The 25,439-nt window shown below is 38.0% G+C and overlaps 1 protein-coding gene across 8 annotated transcripts in view; it reads right to left on the bottom strand.

Annotated features, from left to right (window-relative positions):
• The window catches only part of ADAMTS6 (ADAM metallopeptidase with thrombospondin type 1 motif 6), a 160,150-nt gene that overhangs the window by 69,584 nt on the left and 65,127 nt on the right, over positions 1-25,439 (bottom strand). For all 8 annotated transcript variants that reach the window (XM_090132549.1, XM_090132552.1, XM_090132550.1 and 5 more), the window contains one exon: positions 8,331-8,477. In XM_090132549.1, coding sequence (XP_089988675.1) covers positions 8,331-8,477 — 147 coding nt within the window. The remainder of the gene's footprint in view (positions 1-8,330; positions 8,478-25,439) is intronic.

The following is a 25,439-nucleotide window of genomic DNA, read 5'->3' as shown; positions in this document are numbered from 1 at the left end:
AACAAAATAGTTACAGTGATAAAAATTGTTCAGGTCTTAGAATTTACCTTTACTTGGGTGAATAAAAATATGGATCCAAAGATCATTTCCATTACTTTTAACTAAGATCACCTAGTTTCAAAACTTTTATATTCTTTTACAGTCACTGTTGTTTTTTTTCAATGTATGCCCATATTCAACCACAATATTTTAGTGTAGTGGAACAAATAACAAAGAAAGCCAAAGGCAGACAAATTCTTTTGTTTAGAATACTTTATAATTATTCAGTTTTATTTAGTCAGTGAGCATGAAAGAGGACAGATGCTTTTTTACTCTCATTCACATGTGAATAAGTGAGGATTTTTAAAGAATTCTTATGCCAACACTTGCAATTTTTTTCTGACATTCCTACAAATTTTGCCAGCACTTATGTATCTTTTTTCAAATCTTTTCCATGCACCTTGCCAAAGGAACATAATTTCAATAGTCAGTGTTCTACACTGTTTTGTGAAGATCTCCAATTTTCTACTTCTTTCATCTGCAGATAAAAACAAAAAGGCCCCTGTTTAACCATACCGCTAATTACCTCATTTTAACCCTGTTTTATTAATTTCCTCAAAATACAAGAGCAGACCTTGTGGAAAAACCCAAACAATAACTGGCACATCTGAATATACAGCAACCAATTCAATAATCAACTAAGTAATAACAATAAAAAAGCTATTCAGGTTCTTATCCCAATAAATTCCATATGATTCACTTGCACCTCCCTCCACCCCAAACCAAGGCATAAAATCCTTCCTTTCACCCAATCAGGGCTTAAGATGTTAAATACTTGATTCTAGCATTAAAAAGTAACATATTTGTCCCTATATTCCAGTTGTAATTACTACAAGCGCATGCATTTGGCTGAAGTTGAGAAATTATCATAGGTTCTTCTGAATCTAAAGCATTTCAGTGTTGTGTGCGACCTGGTGTAGGGATCCTGCTTTGGCAGGGGGTTTGGACTCGATGATCTCTGGAGGTCCCTTCCAACCCCTACGATTCTGTGATTCTGTGATTGTATGTGCATGAGGAGTACATGCTAATACTTCCAATATGGAAATAAATCCAATACAATCTAAGCATTCTGCATTGTTCAAACCAAACTGCAGATACTAACTTGTTTAAACAAGCCATGGGAAGCTTAACATTTGACACTATATACAACAAGAATATCTACACAGATTCAACTAGTGCAGAGTTTGGTATGTAATGTATTATCCTGTAAAAAGACAACTATTTAAAAATTTATCATTACTTTTGGCCACAGGCATATAGATTCCTACACAAATTAGATTACAGATTAAAGCCTTAATCTTTAAATGTACTGAAGTTGACTGGGTGTTACAAGACTGTTATCCTTTCTTTTTCTGCTCACCACTGCAGGGTGTGCTCCCTAGCCGTCTCACCTTCAGCATTAGACCAAGGCCTTTGATTTTTGGACATTCTCCATCTCATTTAATTGATTTATTAGTTCAATTTCAATTATTTGGTATTGTATTATCTTGCATTCTGGTATCATATTTAGTAAATTAGCATTCTCCCTTAGCTTGCTGCCGCTATTTTTTTAAGCCCATCTGCCTACCTTTTCCCTTCCCACTTTCCAGGGCATGGGTCCATGGGTCCCCCCTCCCCACTAGTCATGGAACAGGCCAAACCATGCCAGAACTGTGACATTCTCTGAAGACAGCATTTTTATCATAACAAAAAACAGCTCTATCAATAAAAAAGCAAGAAAAAGTCTAGTAAGTAGTAATAAACTTATGAATTACTTCTCTCAGGCTGAGTATTAATTTCTTTTTTCTTCTGCTTCAGTTTTATTACTTCTTTCTTGATGTGAAGAAACACATAAAGAACTTGAAAAAACTAGTGTTACAAAATTAGTGGGGGTACCTAAACTGAAATGCTGTATGTGTAGATGTAAAAAAAGAAATAGTGAGAATGATAAGCACTTTTAAATATCTTCATTTCTGCAAATTTAACTATTTCTACTCACCATCAGTTTCACTGCTTGTGATTTTTTCTTACATAGGAATTGCATATAAATTAAAAAAAAAACCAACACCTGCATGATACCAGAGACAGAACATTTATATTTTTGAAGAGGGATTGGGTAAGTCTTCACTGTCTGCTATAGAAATAAGATGAACTCAAACTCAAGACACATTCTGCTTACTCCACACTCAAGGACTTTCTCATTTTCCTAAGTTAATTTCATGAGTTTATATGGGGCACATTAGGACTATTTTCCATTATAAAATTGAAAAGCTTCATGCCATTTTACTGTTATTAACAAAAGTATTCCAGTATAATGTGTCAAGAAGCAAAAGTAAAATAATCTATAATGAAGTTCAAAATTTTGTATAACAATATTTCAGGCTAGAAAATTAATCTTATTTCTGTGTGAAAGGATATCAAGGATACTACATCTTTCTATAAAAGCTCACAGTCTTAAAGTTTTCATCTCTGTCAAACTGATTGACCAAAATGACAGCAACAAGGGAGTCAATGCTAGACTCTTTAGCATGTAATAGTGACAATCTCTGTGCAGACATCACTTTTTATGCAAGGCCACTGAGAAGAAAAACCACCAAATAGCATAGACCCTTCAGGGTTCATGCTATTAGACTATTTATCCTCACATATCTTGGGAACATACATACTACATTAGAACTCCTTCAATGGCTGACGAAAATATCCAGAACATTAGCACAGAAAATGAGTTTGACATGTTAGAGGATTAGCTCATTCATAATAATATGGAATATAATGCAAGCACATATTAGAAGATTCATTCTAAGTATTTTTAACCAACTATTAGAGCTAAACAATCATATAGATAAACATATAGATAGGATGCATAATATTTTCTTTAATCATGATACAAAATTTCCCATAAAAACATGGAAAATACCAACACCAAAATAACTTAAGTATAAACAGTGCATTTATATATTTGCATAGCTATAAAAATATGAATTATTTATATACCTATAAATAACATTTGGCTCTTTTGAAAAGATTTATTGCATATATACTATCTATTTTTCCTGAGTAAAAACTGATTTTTAAAGAGTACCAAGATATATTTCTATATGGGCTACAAAAATTGCTTAACCTGACATTAATGAATAAACTCTGCAAACTGCTCAATAATCTATAGATAATAACACATAAATATTTGTACAATAAGGACATAAGTAATGGAGATATGATTCAGAGTGGTATGTTTAAAATTAAAAATGAGATAAAACAGGATTACTAAATGCAAACATTGTTGAACTTTGAGAAATTAAGATATTGATATGGATTTACTAGATATCTCTCATGATATGTTCTACTACTTTTCAGCCTTTTGCACAAGGCTAGCTCTATTTCTGATTAGCTATTTCATAGCAAATACACTTCAATTTTGCACAATGTTCTTCTAATGCTTGTTTTCTCTTTTCCTTTTTAGTAAATAATTTGTTATTTCTTTAATGCATATTTCACTCCATGCTATGTCCCCAGGCGTTCTTTTCTTCTTCTTAAATATCCAGTACCCATATTAGGAAAAACCTACTGAGCCATATATCAAAATCATCACTAGTCTCCTGGAGTAACAGGGCATATCTGCCATGCAAAGTACATAAGGCATATAAGGAAAGTATCTTGTATTATCTTGCATATCCATTTGTATGTCTCAGATTCTTGGCCACATGATGCCTGAACACAGACACTGGAAGATTTTTTACATCATCTCTATGAGCTTGGGCAGCCTGGTCTAGTATTAAACGTGGAGGTTGGTGGCCCTGCCTGTGGCAGGGGGGTTGGAGATTCATGATACTTGAGTCCCTTCCAACCCTGGCCATTCTGTGATTCTGTGAGCTCCCTTGTACTAAAGAATTTTTTTTTTGCTCATTTCCAGAGTTAGAAAGATCTAGTCACTGAGAGCTAAATCTTGCTGTATGGCAACTCTAGAGACTTTCCAAGAATATCCTGTGATAGATCTTACTTATTCAAATAGTTAAAAGAATTTAGGTTCTTCTTCATTCCTCTTCAAAAGACAATTCTGCCTTTGAAAGACTGAGCTGGCCAAGTGGTTTCTTGTTAAACCTTCTCCTATCTGACACTGATAAGATTAAACAACTAGAGATTAATGACTCCAGACATCAAGCAGATTAGGTTATTACCAACCATAAATGTAACTGAATAATGAAATGAAGAAGAAAGTTCTCTTTTTTAAGAGCCACGCCCTAGACAAATAAAGACTGGATAAATAAAATTTGCATTATATATATATATACATTTGCTGCACACAGTGAAGTTTTACCAATTGCTTTTCAACCACTGACAATAATTTTAGGGTTACTTCACTTCTTACTGAACAGATTTTAACAGTTTCTACATCACTGGAACCTTTGTCTTGTAACACTGCACTCTCACTCTTCAAATCTTAGTGAGTCCTTCTTGTATTTAATTCTATAAAAAGTTTAATGAAATTTAAAGCCTCTGTAAACACGCTAAACAATTCAGATGATAAATTAAATCCAGTCCTTAACTTTAACACAGAGCATGCAGCCAGCAGCTATTACCTGCTAGAAGAAACATTTTCCCCATTAAAATGGTTCTCATTGGCCATTTCAAAGCCTGGGCTATCAGGTCATAATTCTTGGGAGTTTTGATGGACCTATTAGAATACACACAGCTTTGCTTTGACTTCATTTTCATGAAGTCACATTCACCCTTTATCTGGCTGTCTCACAAAGTAAACTCTTTTCTCAAACAGAGTCCGACTGAATCGACAACTTTTAAGTAATACTTAATGGCTATTCCTCAGTACCCTCAGTCTGGAAAATTTGTATCCAGATGCAGATTTTAAGAAATCTTGAAAAAGAAGAGAGTAACACTGAGGCTCTGCTTTCATTGTCATGATGACTTTTATTTCAAAATGCTTCTGCCTGATGAGAAAGGACAGCATGGTATCAACACTACAAAATAAACACACAGTACAAAACTGTGTGCTTGCAAAGCAGTAGCCCAAGCCTGTTAGCTGCACATTAACCTACCTTACCACAGCGAACAATTATTGAGCTTCTGGGCAAATGTATTCCAGATGCATTGTCCTGGAGTCATGACTTCTCTGCCTCAACTTTTATGGAGACCCATGCTGATAAATCTAAAATATGTTTTACCATACAGACTCATGATCTCGCATTTCTAATTGAGTATGTTTGTATTTCATTTCACCATGCTCTATTCTTGTTATTAAGTACAACTAAGTGAATTCAATACAAGAAAAATAAATGCTTGTTACCCTTTTCTGTAGTCTACTTGTTCTGGTTGCAGATGTTTTCCCATTTTTTGACGAAAAATTGAAAAAAAAAAAAAAGACAAGAGTATAAAATCTGTGTGGAATAAACATCTGCAGACAGAGATGATAGTGCCTTTTGAGGCTTTGCCTCTAAACCCCTGAATCAGCTGTTTCCTCATCTGCTGCTAAGTTTTGAAGATAAATTAGGAAAAAATAAAAATTGAATAGTTTTTCCTGTCTGGATGCAAACTGTTCAGCTATTATAGGAGCAGGAAGGGAATTGCTACTACATGAATCTCACTAATTTTCTCTGCTTCTTGCTCACTGATCATTACCTGAAAATGAAAAGCATCTGCTATTAAGGATGTTCTACATCAAGAAAAAGAGTGAGGGGGTAAGAAATAAGTGACTTAGGTTTCTGACAGATGTCCTATATATATGTGTATACCTTAACAGTTCCCTGCTGTCATTGAGGTGATGTGAAAATTGAGGGGAGAGACTGGAAACTTAAGAAAAAAATATTCACGCTTAAATATTATTTTACCTTGCAAAATCAGGCAACTATTTTAAGAAAAAAAGCATCAGTTCATTTCTAGGATATTAAAAACCACGAACAAGAAGCAGCAGCACAGATTTATAACAAATCTCAAACTGATCATGTTTGAGAAATCTGAGTTTTAAAAGAATACATTAAAACCAAACAGCTTAGAACAACAGGAACAGATTCAATACAGTATTATTCTCCTTTGTAATAATGTAAGTGGCATCTCACAGGCTTAAAAGTATTAGAAACTTAAAGAAACTTCACTGTGCTTCAGTGGAATGGAAAAGAATATTAGAGATGATAAGAGTAAATAAATAAAACCATTTTAACAGAGTAGGAGAGGCACAAGCTAAATTTTTTTAACAGACATAGCTAAAAACTGAATGATCACTATATAAACAGAGGTAACAAGTAAAGAAACGTGAATGGTTGTTCAGAATGAAATTTGAAAGTATGAAAAAATGTTCAGCACTATTATATTTGAAGCATAATACAAGCCACAGAATGTATCTTGTGTTTCCCTCTCTAAAGACATAAGTAAAAAATACTTAGCTACCAGTGGAACAGTCTTCACCAATTCAAAAATCATTTTCAAAATAATTATGAATTCAAAATGAAGATTAAAAGAGAGTGACAAATACAAGGAAGACTATAAACAGCAAAAATGTAATAGTAAGAGACAAATCCCCAGTACTACAAGAAAGCATAGGAATCATAGGAAGCTGGAGCATAGGAGATTCCATACAAATGTGTATAACAACTTGTCACAGTGAGGGTGATGGAGCACCGGAACAGGCTGCCCAGGGAGGTGGTGGAGTCTCCTTCTCTTGAGACATTCAAGACCAACCTGGACACCTATCTGTGCAGCCTAATGTAGGGAGTCTGCTTTTCAGGGGGGTTGGACTCAGTGACCTCTAGAGATCCCTTCCAGCCCCTACAATTCTGTGATTGTGTGAAAATACCTGAAATGTAAGCTGATAGTCAGGATTATTGGACTGTGGATTAATCTCATAGAACAGATGCAAAAATTCTATTCTTTCTAATAGCTGAAGTTTGGCTATATATTATACTAGAAGGAGTACTATAGTGAGCAGCTCTTATCTTTTTTAATAATTAACAGATATGATTGGCAATCATCTTGAAATTTTTTTTCATATGCTTGTGTTTAATTAATACATGCATATCTCCTTAGAAAATAACTTATATTGTGAGAAATCTGCATTACACACGTGGAATAATTCATTCAGTATGATTTAGTCTAGACACTCATTTAAACACTCCTGCACACAAAAGTGAGTGTATTGTTCAGTGAGGTGATACAGAACACCTTAAGCTGATATAGTAACCAAAACCAAGTATTTTCCTCTCAACAACCCCTAATATTAACACATTTGATTATGCTCATTATACGTACAGGGAGCCCAAACACATCTGTACAATTCAGTGATTCAGTGTGAGAGTAGCTACATTTGGACCAACTGAAGGAAAATGTTATTGGTCTGGATGGAGGCCTTATGAAACAGAATTATTATTGTGAAGTAACATCCCTGAAAAAGGAAAAGTCCATTTTGTTCTTAGAAATCCAATGACTAGACCATTTGATTGGTTTTAGTCCACCACTTAAAGTGATTGAATTACTGAACAACTTTTATTTCTTAAAGAATAATATCACGGATGACACTGCACCTATCACTTAACGTCAGATTGCTCCCATGAACCCACTGTCTCATACACGTTTTAAAAACTATTATTAACTAGTTCTCAGTGAACTCACAGTTCTGTGCCTGTCTTTCGAAGGCTAACTACACACAATGGCTTCATTATGCATTGTGTAGAGAGTGAACACATTTTTGATACTGATGTATATTTTGATTATTTTAATTTTTTTATACAGAAGTAGAATTTTTGGTAGGCATCTATTTTTGTATAAAATCACCATAGCCATACAGATTAGCATGGTTTAAAGATATTAATATAAAAATCTATGACAGCTTCAACTCCGATCATTTTCATGAAAGTTGCTAATGAATACAGAAAAATCACAAGACTACATAAAAAAAACACATGAATGGGAGAACAAGGAAAAGGACTTGAACTTTGTTCCCTTCCCTGCATTTCCTCATGTTACACATATATTTAAACAAAAAATTACTTCCTGTAACTCACTGACAAATTCTCCTCTTCCCTATTTGTCACCTTGAGATTAATTAAGTAAAGAAATATGATCATGACTTTAAAATATTTGAATAGATTAAAACTTAACACCAAGAAGAGCGAAAAAGATTAGAAGCTTTTGCCAATACACAGAAAAAGGGCTCTACAATGTAATTCTTCACTGATTTGTCATATCTCTGCTTTTAAATTCTAAAAACATAAATCATTAGAGCCAGCCACTGTATCTTTACTAAGTATTTATTCTGAAAGGTGTGAATTTTTCTAATAACTCATGATTTTTCTTGAGAGATTACTTACTCTAAAAAACTGGTGATATAATCCCGACTGCAGGCTGACCAAGAGAAAGGATTGGTGTTTGCTGTAATATGAGCTGCCATTAGTTTTGCTGCTTCGTGACCTTTGGTCCCACAGGAATTTCCTATTCCATCATGGTTCATGCCAAAACTGCCCAAAAGAGGAGAAAAACAGTTCATTATTCTTCTACAGCATCAGACATCTCATAAAATTAAATGTGATTTTTACAGAAATCATATTGGACCTTGGAGAATACAGTCACTATAGGAGAATTCCAAGTGGAGAATTAAGATCAGTTACGTTCTGTTTAGTTTGCTCAGACCTTGGAATGCTGTACAATTACTTAGCACTCATTTTCACAGTTTTGAAAGCATCTTCTTTTCTAAACCTTCAAGGAACATTCAATGTTTGCAGATAAAGAGCACTCAGTATGGAATATACATTATGGTTTTAATTCTTCTGTTAGTAAACTGGGACAAATAGGGTACATGAATTTGCTGTAGCAGTACATGTAGGCACACAGTAGCCAAGGATATTTTAAGCAGAATATGGGTTTTGCAATTTCCAGGGTTATACAGTACTCATGCTCCCTCTATCCATTTACAAGGTAACTTGCAGTTTTTTCTATTAGAGCTGTCACTCGTCACAGAAGTTCAAAGCGACAGATTTAAAATCAGTAGAAAATATAGTAAGAAAATTCTGGGTAGAATTCGGCCAACAGAGATTTCCAAATTTATTTCCAAATTTATTCAACAAAGATGATGTGACGCTGGAAAAAGAAATACAGTAAAAAAAAATGCTTATAACCTAGAAATCCCACGCTACTGAAACAAGACCTTCAAGCTACGGACAACTAGTATAAATTAAAACTTTGAGGTCAACTCGGAGAGAATCTATTTGAAAAGACTTCAATTATATATATAAAACCATCTTAAAATGAAATCTTTACTGCTGTTCCTAAATTGACAGCATGTACTTCACAGGCCTGACATCACTGAAACACCTGAAGAGAAAATATAAAACCATGACCTCTCTTAAAGGTATACATATTTTTAAAATTCCATTTCCTTAGTTTGCCTTTTTTTCACTTGGGACAAAATACCTTATTTATCTAAATATTAACCTTCAGCAACATTAATTCCTGTTTATGAAACTTATGAAGTCAAAGAAGCAGTATCTCAGTACTTAAGAGCTTCTCTGAGCTTTAGAAAGAACATTTGGTCAAAGTGAATGTCAAAGCTAAGCTTCTGCATTCCCAGAGCATCACTTCTTTATGTGACACACAAAGAGGTCAGTTTGGAGCCTTCTGTGTTACAAATTTTAAAGATATTTCTTTCCTGACTTCTTACTTAATATTCAGGGACACAAATGTGTTGAAGATTCCATTTTTTATTTCCAGAAACTTTTTCTTCTGATTGCCAGGAAGTACGTCACTTCCATGACTATTTTTTCCCATGGTCAGTAGCAATGCCTGCTCTTACTTAGTTTAGGGTGTAATGTCTCATAAATACAGAAAGTCACGTGCTGTATTATGAACAGGAAACATTTGACTGACATTTTAGGTCATTCTCAAATGAAGACTGTCACCATTATAAAAAAGAATTAGAGCTCTACAAAAACAACTTGAGCAATGTACGTGCTACAGCGAAACTATCAGATGAGAGTTAATTATTATTGTTATTTTGTTTTTATATTGATAAATTTTTAGGGGAGTGAAGGAGATAAAACTGAATCAGTTTATAACAAAAAAAGTATATATTGGCCTAGTTAATTGCCACCACTTCCCAGAATTAATGATATCTGTAGATGGTAAGGAATTCCTTTTGAGCTACCTGTGTATGATTTCTTAAAATGGAAAACCTTAGCTTGTAACAGTCCCTATGAGTGTGTTGCTTGTAGAAATGGACATTTTATTATGTGGGAAAGAGCCACACTGGATCATGCTGCTATGCTTTTTTGTATGAGAAATATATATTTCTGACACTCATCTTATTTCTAGTTAGCATGTTCCTATTGTCAAAGAAATCACAGTACTTCAGCAGTCCAGGAAATGAAAGAGTCCAAAAATAGTTTTGATCATAGTTAAGTATCTCCTTGCTTTTACCAGCTGTTCATGAAAAATGGTGGCAGTGGTATATCTTTTTCCAGAGATGGTGGTGGCAGCATGCCCTTACAGCCCACTAATTTACACTCCTATGGCAGATGAAAACATATTTTTGTCCAAAGTATCTGCTTTATATTCATCATAACATGTTACTTTCATTTGGTCACCATTACATTACGGCTGCATCTCTCACAAAAGCATGTTTGCAATTCAGTTGGGGTGGGAAGACAAATTAGAATGAAATAGTCCTCATGGAGGCACTGCCTTTTTCAAAATGACTAAACAGAAACAGACTGTATTTTTTTCACTGGCTTTAAGATCTTGTCCGAAACTGCCAATACAATTCTAGTTTTAAAAGAACAGCCAGATAAGCATGGAGACAGTGACTCCAGTAACTCTGGGGGTTGAACTCAATGATGTCTGGAGATGTCTTCCAATCCCTGCAATTCTGTGATGCTGTAAACTGACACAGGAGTTTTCTAAGAAATTACCTTTCTGTTTACTATCTCAAGGAAAGATATTTATGTCAGGAGCACTGAATCACTCTTTTTTTTTTTTTTTTTTTTAAACAGCATTATGTCCACTCTTTTCCCAAAAGCTCACATTTACATACAAGAACTATGCAAAGCAGCAGCAATATGAGTTTTAAAATCATTGTTGAAACTTTCCTGCATTTTTTCCTGTTTCTTGTATACTTCTGAGAAATTCTAAGTAAACAGCATATCTAGTGCTCTGTTTCTGTTTCATTTATTAACATCTGCAATGGAATAGATTCTTCTTTTCTTGGCAATGTTTTTACTTATATCTGAAAAAATTATCTCAGAGGATTATTTGTAATACATATCTAACCTATGATGTGACCTCAAAAATCACAGGGGAGATAATTGGTCTCAGCTGCATTGAATAAAACAGTAACAGATAAACAGAAACCCTGGAGTAAAAGCAGAGGACAGGATGAGAATGTAATCATCTTGTGTTCTCTTCCTTTACACTGTAAGGGAACAATACAACAGGTCCCTACAGTTTCATCTCTATTTAAGATAAGGTTGCTGACTGGTTGGGTTGTTCTAAATTATGATGGTTAGAGCTGCCAAAACACTTACTGCTGATGAGTCTGAATTGACTGAAATTATTTTTGTGAAACAGCCAGGATGCTTCTGCCTTGATATATTATCCAAACACATAAGAATCAGACGAGACAGATCCAAATCAATCTGAATGCTCCTTAATACTTCTTACAGAGGTTTATTTCATGTACCATGTACTTTTGCAACACTACAATTAACTGGAATGTGCTACTCAGGTGAAATATTTTTTTTCCTGATTTGTTAGCAATCTATTACTTCTGCTTTCCAATATTAATACTAATGATCTGCATGTCAAGCCAATTCGTAGCTTGGAACACTGGGAACTGCAAAGATATCTAATGTTTATTTCCTCTAAATACAATACAGTATTTGTAGTCCTGTATTATTTTATTAATTTTTAATCAAAGATTAATGAGTTATAGTACATATGGGAGAATCTGGCCTAATTCTTTTAAATCAGTGCCTCATAGTTTGCTTTGTCACGTTTAACAATGCAAGGAAGAAAATACCTGAAAAAGAGACACTTAAAGAGTCAGGTGACACAATAAATTTATAGGAATGAAAACAAAATAAATACTGTAAAAGCTCTTCATTTTCCTGTTTTCTATCAGAAGCTGCATTACAGCTCTGTAACTACATATAGCCCTTTAGGAAAAATAAATCTTCAAGAGAGAAAAGAAAGAAAATCTAACCTTAAGAGGTTTTTTTATACTAACTTATTTGATCTAGGAAAGATAAAACAAACACGTATATAAGAATGAAATGAGGAACTTTAAGCTAAGTATCTTTTGTGCCAGGTGCATCACTAGATTTTTCTTGACTGAGACAGTACACTAATTAGATATGCTACTCCCACAGCTTTTCTGAAGAACAAAACAAGGGGCAAGGAAGAGTGAAAACTGTGCAACAATGAAGTATACTTTCAAGATTTCTAGTAGTAAATCACCACAGCTACAGTGAGATCGAAGGCATTCTTAAACAAGTCTTGCTGTATTTGATACACGATATTAAAAAAATTGCAATTTACATGTACTTATCTGCTTAGGTAAGACATAAGAACTTTCTCATAAAGTTTACATCCATTTTATTTTTAGTTTGTTGTTCCAGTAATTGTTACACAGATGTCATTTAAATCTTCAGAAATCTTTCATTTCATCTACTTAAAAGTACTGTATTCATACAGCTTTGAATGACTACATAGAGTCTATACTAAAAAATTAAGAAAATTAACAGTAAGCTTTACTCTGTAAACATTTACTACACCCTTAAATGATCTTTTCACATCAGAACATATGCAGGGAGGAAAAAGAAGAGAAAACTAGAATGTTCTGGTACAATTTCGTTCAATGAATGAGCATGAATTTGGACAAGATATACTATTAGACAACAAAATACTTTGTTTCTTATAATATCAGAGCGATTATATACATGTAACCCACACAACAATTCCTGAGTGGATATATGCAGTAATTTCATTAATTATGCTCATACCTATTAATAGAAAAATAATGTAAATTTATACAGAGAAAGTCTGCTTTTATAGCAGTAGAAGGCTAGCAATTTGTTATTTCTAGTTTTCATCATCTCTTTCATACCATATCACAACAGAATGTTCTCCTACTTCATTGTAGAAGACCTAGATAAATTTCTAGCCAACATTATTGAAGTATTGGTTATAGCTTCCTATCTGTATGCAAATAGCAGCTAACCCTTAAATGACATAAGAAAACAGAAAAAAACAAGTATTGAAAATTGGCTTCTTTCCATTTGGGATCACAGCTATTGATTTGTTGAAACTAACTGATACTGCATTTTTCCACTCAAGGAAGGGATCAAGATTAGTTACTTCTCTTTTTATTTGCATGTCTTAATGTGGACTTTAGCCTTAACTGATTATTTCCTGTATTTGGAGATCATTATAAGTTCTGGGGCATCCCATTCTCCTACTCTGAAGTAACGTAAAATTTTCAATTTCTACTTTAGTTAAATACATTATTTCCCTGCAAAATGGGGAACATACTGATTGAACAATAGTAGCTTTATAACAGGCATATGTGCTATGAAATTAAACACAATTTTAGCATGTTTCCAACATAACTGTTTTCCCACTTATTTTCTAAATGCTATTTTTCTCTTTGACTTCCCTCTGATGATTAAACATGTACAATCTTGATATATCAGCATAATTTAGCATTGAATAAAATATGCAACTATTAAAAAGACAAAGCAATTTCAATGAAAAAAAACACAGCCTATTCAGAAACCAGGAGAAATAGCAGGCTTCTATAGAAATACTAGAAGAAGTAAAGCAAAAATATTTCTTCCTGGTTTACACTGTCTTAGCTATCCAGCTTTCATGCCACAAGAGTAACATTAAATAATGTTTGTGTGCTATGCAGAGGTGAAGTATGAACGTAATAGGTTTCTACATTACAGGTCAAAGTGGAAAGCATTGGCTCTAATCAGGAAGCAAACTTCTGAGCTCAGATTTCCTTTGGAAATTCATGATGCCCTGAAGGTTACTATAAACTTCCTTTTCACTCCCAATTTATTCTTCCTATACTTTTGCAGAGGTCTGTTAAATGTTATTACATTACTTTTTCTTGATTAAATGCTTTAATGTAGGACATGATCTTATTATTCTATACTTCAAACAATATTTTCAATGTATTTAGAATTATAGTCATTTATTTAGACATAAGCCTTTTTCATTTTTAAATGTAAACATATTACAGAAATGAGAATCGTTCTTGTAGACTCATGTTTTACATTTTCTTTAAATGCACAAAACATAATTAAAATGAAGGTCCTAATAAAGAATTTTTAATGGAAATTGCATTCCTTCATATTTGCAATATGAAAAGGCAGACAGAAAATAATATTCAACTAAAAAGAAGAGAGAATATCTGGGTGTAAGTGGCTGATTACGTCAATTTACTATCTCTTTGTTGTAGAGTTATAGTGAGCTGTAAGATCTCCCCTGAGATTAAACAATCCCAGTTCCCTCAGCCACTCCTCATAAGACTTGTACTCCAGAATCATCACCAGCTTCATTGCTCTTCTTTCAACATGCCCCTTGATGCCAAGGGCACCAATGCCTTTCCTGTAGGGAGGGGCCCAAACTGAACACTGTTCTCTAGGTGCAATCTCACCAGTGGCGAGTACAGGGGAATGATCACTTTTCCACTCTGCTGGCAACATGAGTTCTGATACAAGCCAGGATGCCACTGGCCTTTTCGGCCACCTGGACACAATGCTGATTCAAGTCCAGCTGAGCATCGACCAATACCCTCTGGTCTATTTCCTCTACACAGTCTTTTAGCCACTCTGCCCAAAGCCTACAGTATTGCCTGCAATTGAAGTGAAGGACCCAGATCTTGATCTTGTTGAACTTCATCCCATTGATCTCAGCCCAGCCTCCCTGCCTGCCTAGATCCCTCTGCAGAGCCCTCCAACTGCCACAGAGATCTTCCTCTCAACTTGGTGTCACTTGCAGACTTACTGAGAGTGCACTCAATCCCCCCTATCCAGGTCATCAATAAAGATCCTGAACAGGACAGGACCGGTACCGACCCCTAGATTACACCACTCTTGACTGGTCACCAGCTGGATTTAACTCCATTTACCACCACCCCCTAGGCCAGGCCTGGCTATCCAGACAGTTCTTTACCCAGTGAAGAGCATACCTGTCCAAGCCATTGGCTACCAACTTTTCCAGGGGAATACTGGGGGAGACAGTGATAAAAGCTTTGCAGAATTCTAGGTAGAGTTCATCAATAGCCTTTCTCACATCCATCATGGGATCATAGGAGATCAGGTTGGTCAAACAGGACCTGTCTTTCATGAATCTGTGCTGACTGGGCCTGATCCCCTGGTTCTCCCACACATGCCACATGATCTCACTCAAGATGATCTGCCAATAACCTATACTGGCACCAATGTCAGGCCACCAGGCCTATAGTTCCCTGAATCCACCTTACAACCCTTCTTGTAGATGGAAATCACACAGACAGGCCTCCATTTGACCAAGAATGCTCTACAGATGATGGAAAGTGGCATGGCACTCACCTCCGCCAGTTCCCTCAACATCTTCTGGTGGATCCCAGGTGGAGTAATAGGTCTCTAGATGTTTCCACATGAATGGTGGGAGTTTTATTCTGCTCCCCATCCCAGATTTCCAGGTCAGGGGGTAGAGCACCCCAAGGATAACTGATCTGACTTTCAAAGACAGATATAAAGAAGGCACTGAGAACCTCAGCCTTATCCTCAGTGGTCATATTTCCCATTGCATCCAGAAAAGGATGGAGATCCTCCTTAGCCCTCCACTTACTGTTAATACATTTGGTTTTTTGGTCTCTTTTACATCAACAGCCAAGTTGAGTTCCAGCTGGGCTTTTGCCTAATTTTATCCCTGGCCCACTTTGAATTTTATCTGATTAACAGCAGTATTAGCAGCAATATAAAGCTATTCTAAGAACTATATATAGGGAGAAATACTGTAAAATTCAATACCATCTTTATGCTCTCAAGAAAAATTCAGTTGATTACAGTGTTATAGATGTCTTCAGTAAAAGCAGTTCATTATTAGCCTTGTCTACATAGTTTAACTACACAAAACCTAGGATATATGAATATACATAAACTACAAATATTAAGGAAGCCAAAAAAACGCTTTTAAAATTTCATATAAATATTTAACAGAAAGTATGACTAACCATAATAATCACACTCACATTCTCAGTCTCATTAAGTCTCCATGGCTTTTCTGGATAATATTGTTTGATCAAATGTAAGTTACTAGGATCAATAAAAGGGTAAATTAATTACATTTATTATGCTATGGTACATAGAAAGTCACAATGGATAAACTAAGGGTTTCATAGAGTCACAGAATCATAGAATGGTTTGGGCTGTAAGGAACCATTAAAGATTATCTAGTCCAACCCCTCAGCCACAGGCAGGGACACCGTCCACTATAAGAGGTTGCCCAAAGCCCCCACCCATGTCATCCCAGAACAATTCAAGGGAGGGGGTATCTATTTTAAATTTTTATATTATATATATTATTTTATATTTTATTTATTTATTTGTTTATTTATTTATTATTTAATATATTATTTATATTATTTTTCTATTTTTATTTTACATTATAAACCATGAAGATATTTTAACCATGTATTTTTTCCAGCTTCTACTGAAGATATCTACATGGGATGTTTGTTTTCAATTCCATGTTTACAGTTTTCTTTATTATTTCTGCATCAGATAAAATCTAGTTAATATGATTTGTTTTTTCAGAGCAGCATTTGACAAGTCACATAAGCTAGAGTAAAATGTGAAAACCTCAAAGAGCTGAGATTTCAAGATCTCAGAACACCTTCTGTATAAGAAGCCAAGAACTACTGATTGTAGCAAACAAAGATAGTTAATAAAAAGCCTGAGATCAAAGGATATATATTACGGAAATACTGTTTTTCTTAAATCCTAATCAAAGTCAAAAAATCATTGAATATTCTGAGTTGTGAGGAACCTACAAGGATTATGCGAGTCCAACTCCTGGCTCCACAAAGAATCATCCAAAATTCAATCGATAAGTGTGAGAGCGTAGTTCCAACAGTTTGTGAACTCTGGCAGCTCTGTGCCATCACCAGCTCCCTAAGGAACGTGTTCCACAGCCTGACCACCCTCTGGCAAAGAACCTGTCCCTAACCCTAACCTTCCCTGGCACAGCTCCATGCCATTCCCTCGGGCCCTGTCGCTGTCACACAGAGCAGAGCTCAGCGCTGCCCTCCGCTTCCTGTGAGGAGCTGCAGCCGCCATCAGGCCTCCCCTCAGCTCCTCTGCTCTGCATTGAACAAACCCAGGGACCACAGCTGCTCCTCAAATGTCTTGCCTTCTAGATCCTTTTCAAACTTAGCAGCCCTCCACAGACACTCTCTAGTAGCTTTATATCCTCCTTATATAACTCCACCCAATGCTGGAAGTGAGGTCATACAGCACAGATCAGAGCAGAACAAGCCCAGGGTGCACACCAGGCCTTTGGTATGCCTGGGCACACTGCTGGCTCATGTTAACTTGCCATCAACCAGAACCCCAGATCTCTCTCTACAAAACTGTTCTCCAGCATCTCATCCCTCTGTCCGTACAGATAATTCAGGGTTGGCCCGTACCTAGTACAGAATCCAGCACTTGCTCTTGCTAAACTTCATGCCCATTACTGACAGCCCAGCCCTTTGGTTTGTCAAGATCTCACTGCAAATCCTCTTCATTCTCAAGGGAGATGACAGCTTCAAGTCAGTGTCATCCACAAAGTTAGGATAAACTCAGATCCTACATCCAGGTCATTCACTGAAGTGTCTGACCCACCAATCAGCCATTCCCTCATCACACTATGGTTTTGTCTAGCTCTAGACTGGATCTTTTGTTCAGAGGAATACTGTGAGAAAAAGTATTTGAAGCTTTGCCAAAATTCAGAAAGATGATGTCAACTGGCTTCCCTTAGACTAGGTAACATTGTCATAAAAAAAGATTGTGTTTGTTAAACATGAACCCACAGGCTGTAATAAACCCATGCTGGCTGCAATCAAAGACTGCACCATCTTTTAGGTGCTTTTCAGTAAATCCCAGAATAATATCCCTTATTTTCCCAGGCATTAATATGAGACCGACGGGCCTGCAGCAAACAATGTCTTCTTTCTTGCCCTGCTCAAAAATTGTAACAATGTTTGTCAGTTTCCAGTCCACTCCCAGCTCTCCAGATTCCAAAGGTTGTTGAAAAACAATTGAGAGAAGGAGATTTCAAGTCTCACAAGGACATCTGACAGCTCTTGGAGTAACTTAGGATGAATCCCATTGAGCCCTATAGACTTACACTCCTCCACCTGCAGCAGCAAATCTCTCACAAGTTCCATATTGGCTGAGCACTTACTATTCCCACAGACCATATTTTGAAGAGATTCACCAAGTAGTAGACCAGTGTCATCTCTCGTCCTCTTTTGATTCTTAAAATACTTAGTGTCCCTTTCGGTGACCTCCAGCTTCAACTCTAGTTGAGTTTTGGACACACAGTTTTTCTCTGTACAATGGCAAACAGTATCCCTTTAGTCCTCCTGCATCATTTGACCTTACTTCCAGAGTCTGCAGACTTTCCTTTTCTATCTAGGCTCTGCCCAGCCAAGCCTTCTTTCTGCTCTCTTGACCTGACTTGACTGACCCGTGCTCTTAAATATGGCTCTTAAAAAAAGTGACCAGCATTGATGGACCCCAGTGTGTTCACCACAGATACAATAAATAAAAAACTTCCCTCTGGAATGAAATCTATTTGCTGACTTATTTTTAAAATCAAAAAGAAAGACAGTCACTCCACTCAAATGATTTTAAACCTGACCAATATAAAAACAACAGATTGTCTTAAGCATGTTAAGAACAAATTTGAATATTGCAGAAGTAATAACTTCTAACAAAGGTAAGCTTAAAAAAATGTGAAGAGGGAATAAATTTACAAGAAGAATAACATAACAGAAACCCTGTCCAATTTGGAGAGGTCATCTCTCTAAGGATCTTACTGTGTTAGTACAAAAAAAAAGGCTTAATTTGTTAGTTTTTTCTTTTTTTGTGTGTTGATAAATGGAACACCAGCACCTCTGAGTGACCTCTGTAGTATATCTGAGGTTTATCTACACCAAAAAGTGAAATTACTCTTCCAATCCAAATGTGCGTGTGAATGTTTCATCTTCTTAAAAAGCAGAACAAAGCCAGAAATAAGAAGCATTTCATCTGTTTGAGACAAGAAAAAGTCTGTAGGTCTAAGTTTGGTTTTAAAATCTTTTTAATCCAAAAATTGCTTTTTAATGCAAACATTATGGAAAAATAAAAAGCCTTTATAAAATGAAAAGAGTAACCAACTTTACAACAGTAGTTTTTCACAAAGAGTATTATTCATATGATATGTAAATCAGGATTGTTAGCAGCATCTAATGGAACTGTCTACAGTTACATACTTAGTTCCCCACACCTTTAGAATTTAAAAATGCAGCAGATGTACCTTTTTTCACTACTTTTGCCGATACAGAATCCCAAGGACCCTGAACTAGCTGGTAAAGAAAATTGGCTGCAGCAACAGAGTTGTGTCTTGAAAACAGATACAACTGCCAGATTCCTTTCTCTGTAAGTGACTTTCGGTAACAAGTTCTGCCAGCTCTTGTGTGTAGGAAGCAATTGTTCGAGGACCAATAACTGGCTTTCCTACTTGAATTGTAATAGGATCACAGAATTACAGAAGTGTAGGAGTTGGAAGGGACCTCTGAACATTATCTCCTGGACCAATACTCCTGCTAAAGCAAGTTCCGTAGAGTAAATTGAACAGGAAAGCATTTAGGTGGGTCTTGAACATATCCAGAGAAGGAAATTCTATAACCTCTCTGGACACCTTCTTCCAGTACTCCATCACCCTCAAAGTAAAGAAGTTCTTCGTCACATTCTAGTGTTCAGTTTGTGTTTATGCCCCTTGTCCTGTCACTGGGCTCACTGAAAAGAGCCTGGGCTCATCCACCTGACACCTGCCCTTTTGTTATTTATAAGCATCGAGGAGATCCCCCCTCAGCCTTCTCTAGGCTGAAGAGTCCCAAGTCCTCCACGATTCTAAACATCTTGGACTCTCTCCAGTTGTTCCTTGTCTGTCTTAAACTGGGACACACTACTCCACATATGGCATCACTAGAGCAGAGGAGAGGGGGAGGATCACCTCCCTCAACCTGCTGGCCATGCTTTTTTGAATGCATCCCAGGATTCCAGTGGCCTTTGCCAGAAAAGCACACTGCTTGTGGCCAACCTGCTGTCCGCAAAGACACCCGGGTCCTCCTCTGCACAGCTTCTCTGCAGCAGGTCAGCTCCTGTACCAATGCATGCAATTATTCCATCCCAGATGTAGGACTCAACCCATGCTCCTGTTCAACTTCATAACATTCTGCCTGCTCAACATTCCATCCAACCCTGAATGGCCTACACCAGAAGGGTGAAACTGCATTAACTTATATAAACTCCAAACAGCAACACAGTTGCCCTAATGTTTTAGAAAGGGTAGAATTCTGTAACTGACAGCTGGATTGTCAACAGTTCACGGGCCGGTTCAGCCCAGTTCCATGACTGACTGGGGAGGAGAGACCCACAGACCTACACTCCAGGAGAAGGGGAAGGATAAAAAACTGGGAAAAAAGGTAGGGAGATGGGGCTAAAAACAAAGGACTAGCAACGTGCTGAGAGAGAAAAAACTAATTTACTAAATATAATATCATAGCAGTGTGTGCTTGCAGCCCAGAAGGCCAACTATACCCTGCATTAAAAAAGGGGTGGCCAGCAGGGAGACGGAAGTGATTGTCCCCCTCTACTTGGCTCTTGTGAAGCCCCATCTGGAGTACTGTGTCCCAGCCTGGGGCCCCCAGCACAGGAAGGACAGGGAGCTCTTTTAGTGGGTCCAGAGGAGGGCCACTAAGATGAATGGAGGGCTGGAGCACCTCTCCTGTGAAGAAAGGTTGAGGGAACTGAGCTTGTTTAGCTTGGAGAAGAGGCAGCTACAGGGAGACCTCATTGTGGCCTTCCAGTATTTGTAGGCAGCATAAAAACAGGAGGAGGAATGACTGTTTACATGGGTGGATAGCAATAGGACAAGGAGTGGTTTTAAACTGAGACAGAAGAGATTTAGGTTAGATATTAGGAGGAAGTTTTTCACACAGAGGGTGGTGACACACTGGAACAGGTTGCCCAAGGAGGTTGTGGATGCCCCATCCCTGAAGGCATTCTACGCCAGGCTGGATGTGGCTCTGGGCAGCCTGATCTAGTGGTTGACGACCCTGCACATAGCAGGAGAGTTGAAACTAGATCATCACTGTGGTCCTTTTCAACCCAGGCCATTCTATGATGAATGCAAGATAACACAATATAATACAATATAATTAGAATTGAAGCTAATAAATCAAATAAAGGAGAGAGAGAGTGTGTCCAAAACTGAAGGCCTTACTCTAATGCTGAAGATGAGATGGCTAGGGAGCACAAACCACAGAGACAAGCGGTAAAAGAAAAGACATTCCCATGAGTCGTGAGCAGTTTTATCTTTCCCTCCAAACAGAGAATGGAAATGGAACCGCGAATGTCTTCTAGCTTATGTAGTTCTTCTTCTCAGCCAAAGTGAGTGTACCTCCTTTGGTAAATGTAAAAGGAGAACTGGCTTCAATGGATGAAGAGAAGGCTGAGGTACGGAATGAGTTCTTTGCCTCGGTCTTCACTGGTGGCCAGGATTCCAGTACTTCTCCCATCCCTGAGTCCTGCATCCCTACACCTCTGGGTGGGGACTGGGGTGGTAAATCCCCCCTGCTTTGAGGACAGAGCAGGTTCGAGACCGCCTCATGAGACTGAATTTATACAAGTCAATGGGACCAGATGGCGTGCACCCCAGGGTTCTGAAGGAGCTGGCTGAGGTGGTTGCCAAGCCGCTCTCCATCATATTTGAGAAGTTGTGGCTGTCAGGTGTGGTCCCTGATGACTGGAGGAAGGTCACAGCACTCCCATTTACAAGAAGGGGAGCAAGGAGGACCCCGGGAACTACAGGCCGGTGAGTCTCACCTCTGTGCCTGGGAAGATCATGGAACACATCATCCTGGATGACATGCCTGATCACATGAGGAAAGGGCGCGTGATCCGTGACAGCCAGCATGGCTTCACCAGAGGAAGGGCATGCTTGACCAATCTGGTGGCCTTTTATGATGGAGTGGCGGCATCGGTGGACAAGGGAAAGGCGACCAATGTCATTTACCTGGACTTGAGCAAGGCCTTTGACATGGTCCCCCACCACATCCTTATCTCCAAACTGGAGGGAGTGGATTTGATGGGTGGACCACTCGATGGATAAGAAACTGGTTGAAAGGCCGCAGACAGAGGGTGGTCATTAATGGCTCTATGTCCAGGTGGAGGCCGGTAACGAGTGGCGTTCCCAGGGGTCTGTCTTGGGACCAGTCCTCTTTAACATCTTTATCAATGACATCGATGACGGAATCGAGTGCACCCTCAGCAAGTTTGCTGACGACACCAAGCTGAGTGATGCGGTCGACATGGTTGAAGGAAGGGATGCCATTCAGAGGGACCTCGAGAGGCTAGAAGGATGGGCCCAGGTGAACCTGATGAGGTTCAACACGGCAAAGTGCAGAGTTTTGCACTTGGGTCAGAGAAATCCCAGGCATCCATACAGACTGGAAGGAGCGGTCCTTGAGAGCAGCTCTGTGGAGAAGGACCTGGGGGTCTTGATAGATGAAAAACTTAATATGAGCCAGCAGTGTGCCCTTGCGGCTTGGAAGGCAAATGGTATCCTGGGTTCCATCAAAAGAGGGGTGGCCAGCAGGGACAGGGAGGTGATTGTTCCCCTCTATTCTGCTCTTGTGAGGCCCCATCTGGAATACTGCGTCCAAGTGTGGAGTCCCCAGTACAAAAAAGATAGGGAGCTGTTGGAGAGGGTCCAGAGGAGGGCCACAAAGATGATCAGGGGACTGGAGCACCTACCCTATGAGGACAGGCTGAGGGAGCTGGGCTTGTTCAGCCTGGAGAAGAGAAGGCTGCAGGGTGACCTCATTGCAGCATCTCAATACCTAAAGGGAATCTACAAACAGGAGGGGAATCAACTCTTTGAAAGGGTAGATAACTGCAGGATGAGGGGAAATGGTTTTAAGTTGAGGGAGGGGAGATTTAGGTTGGACGTCAGGGGGAAAATCTTTACAGAGAGAGTGGTGAGGTGCTGGAACAGGCTGCCCAGAGAGGTTGTGGATGCCCCGTCCCTGGAGGTGTTCAAGGCCAGACTGGATGGGGACCTGGGCAGCCTGGTCTAGCATTAAATGAGGAAGTTGGTGGCCCTGCGTGTGGCAGGGGGATTGCAGATTCATGATCCTTGAGGTCCCTTCCAACCCAGGCCATTCTGTGATTCTGTGATTCTCTTCTGAGAACCAGAAATACTGACAATTCATGGAACTGGAGCATTAAGTCTTTAACTCTCAGTACACTTCATGATGTTATTATATGGAATACTGATAACAAAAATCATAAACTCGTGACATGGACATCATTACTTTTGAGCTTCAGATAATGTATTTAATTCTGCCCGTCACTTAGCTATTGACATATCTGGAGAAATACTTTAATAACTTTTGTGAATATACTGAATGAAATTTTATGCCAGCTGCCTTCGAAGTCTTCTAGTCCAATATAAAAGTAGTGTTGTCTTCTCTCCAGTGAGATAATTTGAAGTAAGGGTTGGTTCATTTATTTCTGCCTTAAACAAAAGCATCTACAACAATCTCAAGCTAGATTCTTGCCAAGTCACATAAGGTAGAGGTACTGTTAACTCTGCCATTGGCATCAGGTGTAATAATAGCATCATGTGAATAGAGGATGTGGTAACACCAGCTCTTACAACCTAGTACTTTATCCACTTAGCTGTGCTGTCAAGCCCTACAGTACCCTCTCTAGCATTCATTTACTTCATTCATTAGTTCATCTGTGTGAAAGGCCTTCAAGAGAGATCAGTTCCTCCCCATTGGGTCAGGAGAAAAGATTGACAAAACTTGACATTCTCCATTGTTTTGTTGCTTTCTATTTTTGGAAGTCTCTAAACCATTTTTTTGCTACAAACATCCGGACCTTTAACGCATTCTCTTCCAGTTTAGTTTAGTTTGAGACACATTTGTCTACAGAAATGATAACTGCACAGGTAAATACTTGAAAGTATTTCATTGTGTTTGTTTAACTACAAATTGCTGTAGTCATAATTCTGTAAAATACTTTTCAAAGTTAATCATCCTTGATGTATGAAAATATATTCCTCTTCAGTATTTTCATGAAACCCATTTTTTTTTATTAAGCATTTACCCACTGGTGCTAATTGAAAGTCATTGAAATATCTGTCACAAAATAATAGAAATTGTATTTTACTCTTCAGAGTATTTATTGACTAGTAAAATGTATACCCTAATTGAAAGCTTCATTCTAGTTGAACTCATCAAAACCAGAATATTTTATCAATTCATTTCAAAGCAAAATAAAATGTCTCCCTCTTCTGTTCCACTCTGCTGAAACATTCCTCCATCTTATTAACAATGACACACGAAATATTTTGAACTCTATATGCTAGTTAGTTGATTGCTAAGTTCTTAAAGCCCCTGACATTGCCCTGTAAGCCACATTTTCTTTTGCAATATAAACACAACTGCATAAAACAATATGAGATCCAAGATATTCAAACTGATAGAAGAACTATAAAAGAGGCAATTATGCCAGTTAACAATTGGGCAATTAACATGGGTACAGCCTCACAGAATCACAGAATTTCAGGTGTTGGAAGGGACCTCTAGAGATCAAGTCCAACCCTCCTGCAAAGCAGGCCCCCTACAGCAGGCTGCACAGGCTGGTCTGAATGTTCCTAGAGAAGGAGACTACAGTCTTCCTGGGCAGCCTGTTCCAGTGCTCCATCACCCTCAGTATGAAGAAATTCCCATGGTATTGGAGAAGAACGTCCTATGCTCCAGTTTATGGCCGTTTTCCCTTGTCCTGTCCCCACAGACCACAGAAAAGAGGTTGGCCATGTCCCTTTGACTCCCACGCTTAAGATAGTTATAAACATTAATAAGATGACCTCTGAGTCTTCACTTCTCAAGGCTGAACAGACCCAAGTCGCTCAGCCTTTCCTCATAGGGGAGATGCTCCAGGTTCTTTACCATCTTCATGGTCCTCTGCTGGACTCTTTCCAGGAGATCCCTGTCATTTTTGTACTGGGAAGCCCAGAACTGGATACAGTAATCCAGGTGAGGCCTGACCAGGGCAGCATAGAGGGGGAAGATCACCTCCTCTGACCTGCTGGTCATGCTTTTAATGCACCCAGGATTC

This window comes from Phasianus colchicus, chromosome Z, assembly GCF_987193195.1.
Source record: "Phasianus colchicus chromosome Z, bPhaCol1.hap1.1, whole genome shotgun sequence".
Lineage (NCBI taxonomy): Eukaryota > Metazoa > Chordata > Aves > Galliformes > Phasianidae > Phasianus > Phasianus colchicus.
Note: the sequence above shows the minus strand (reverse complement) of the source record. Positions and strands in the feature narration are given on the sequence as shown.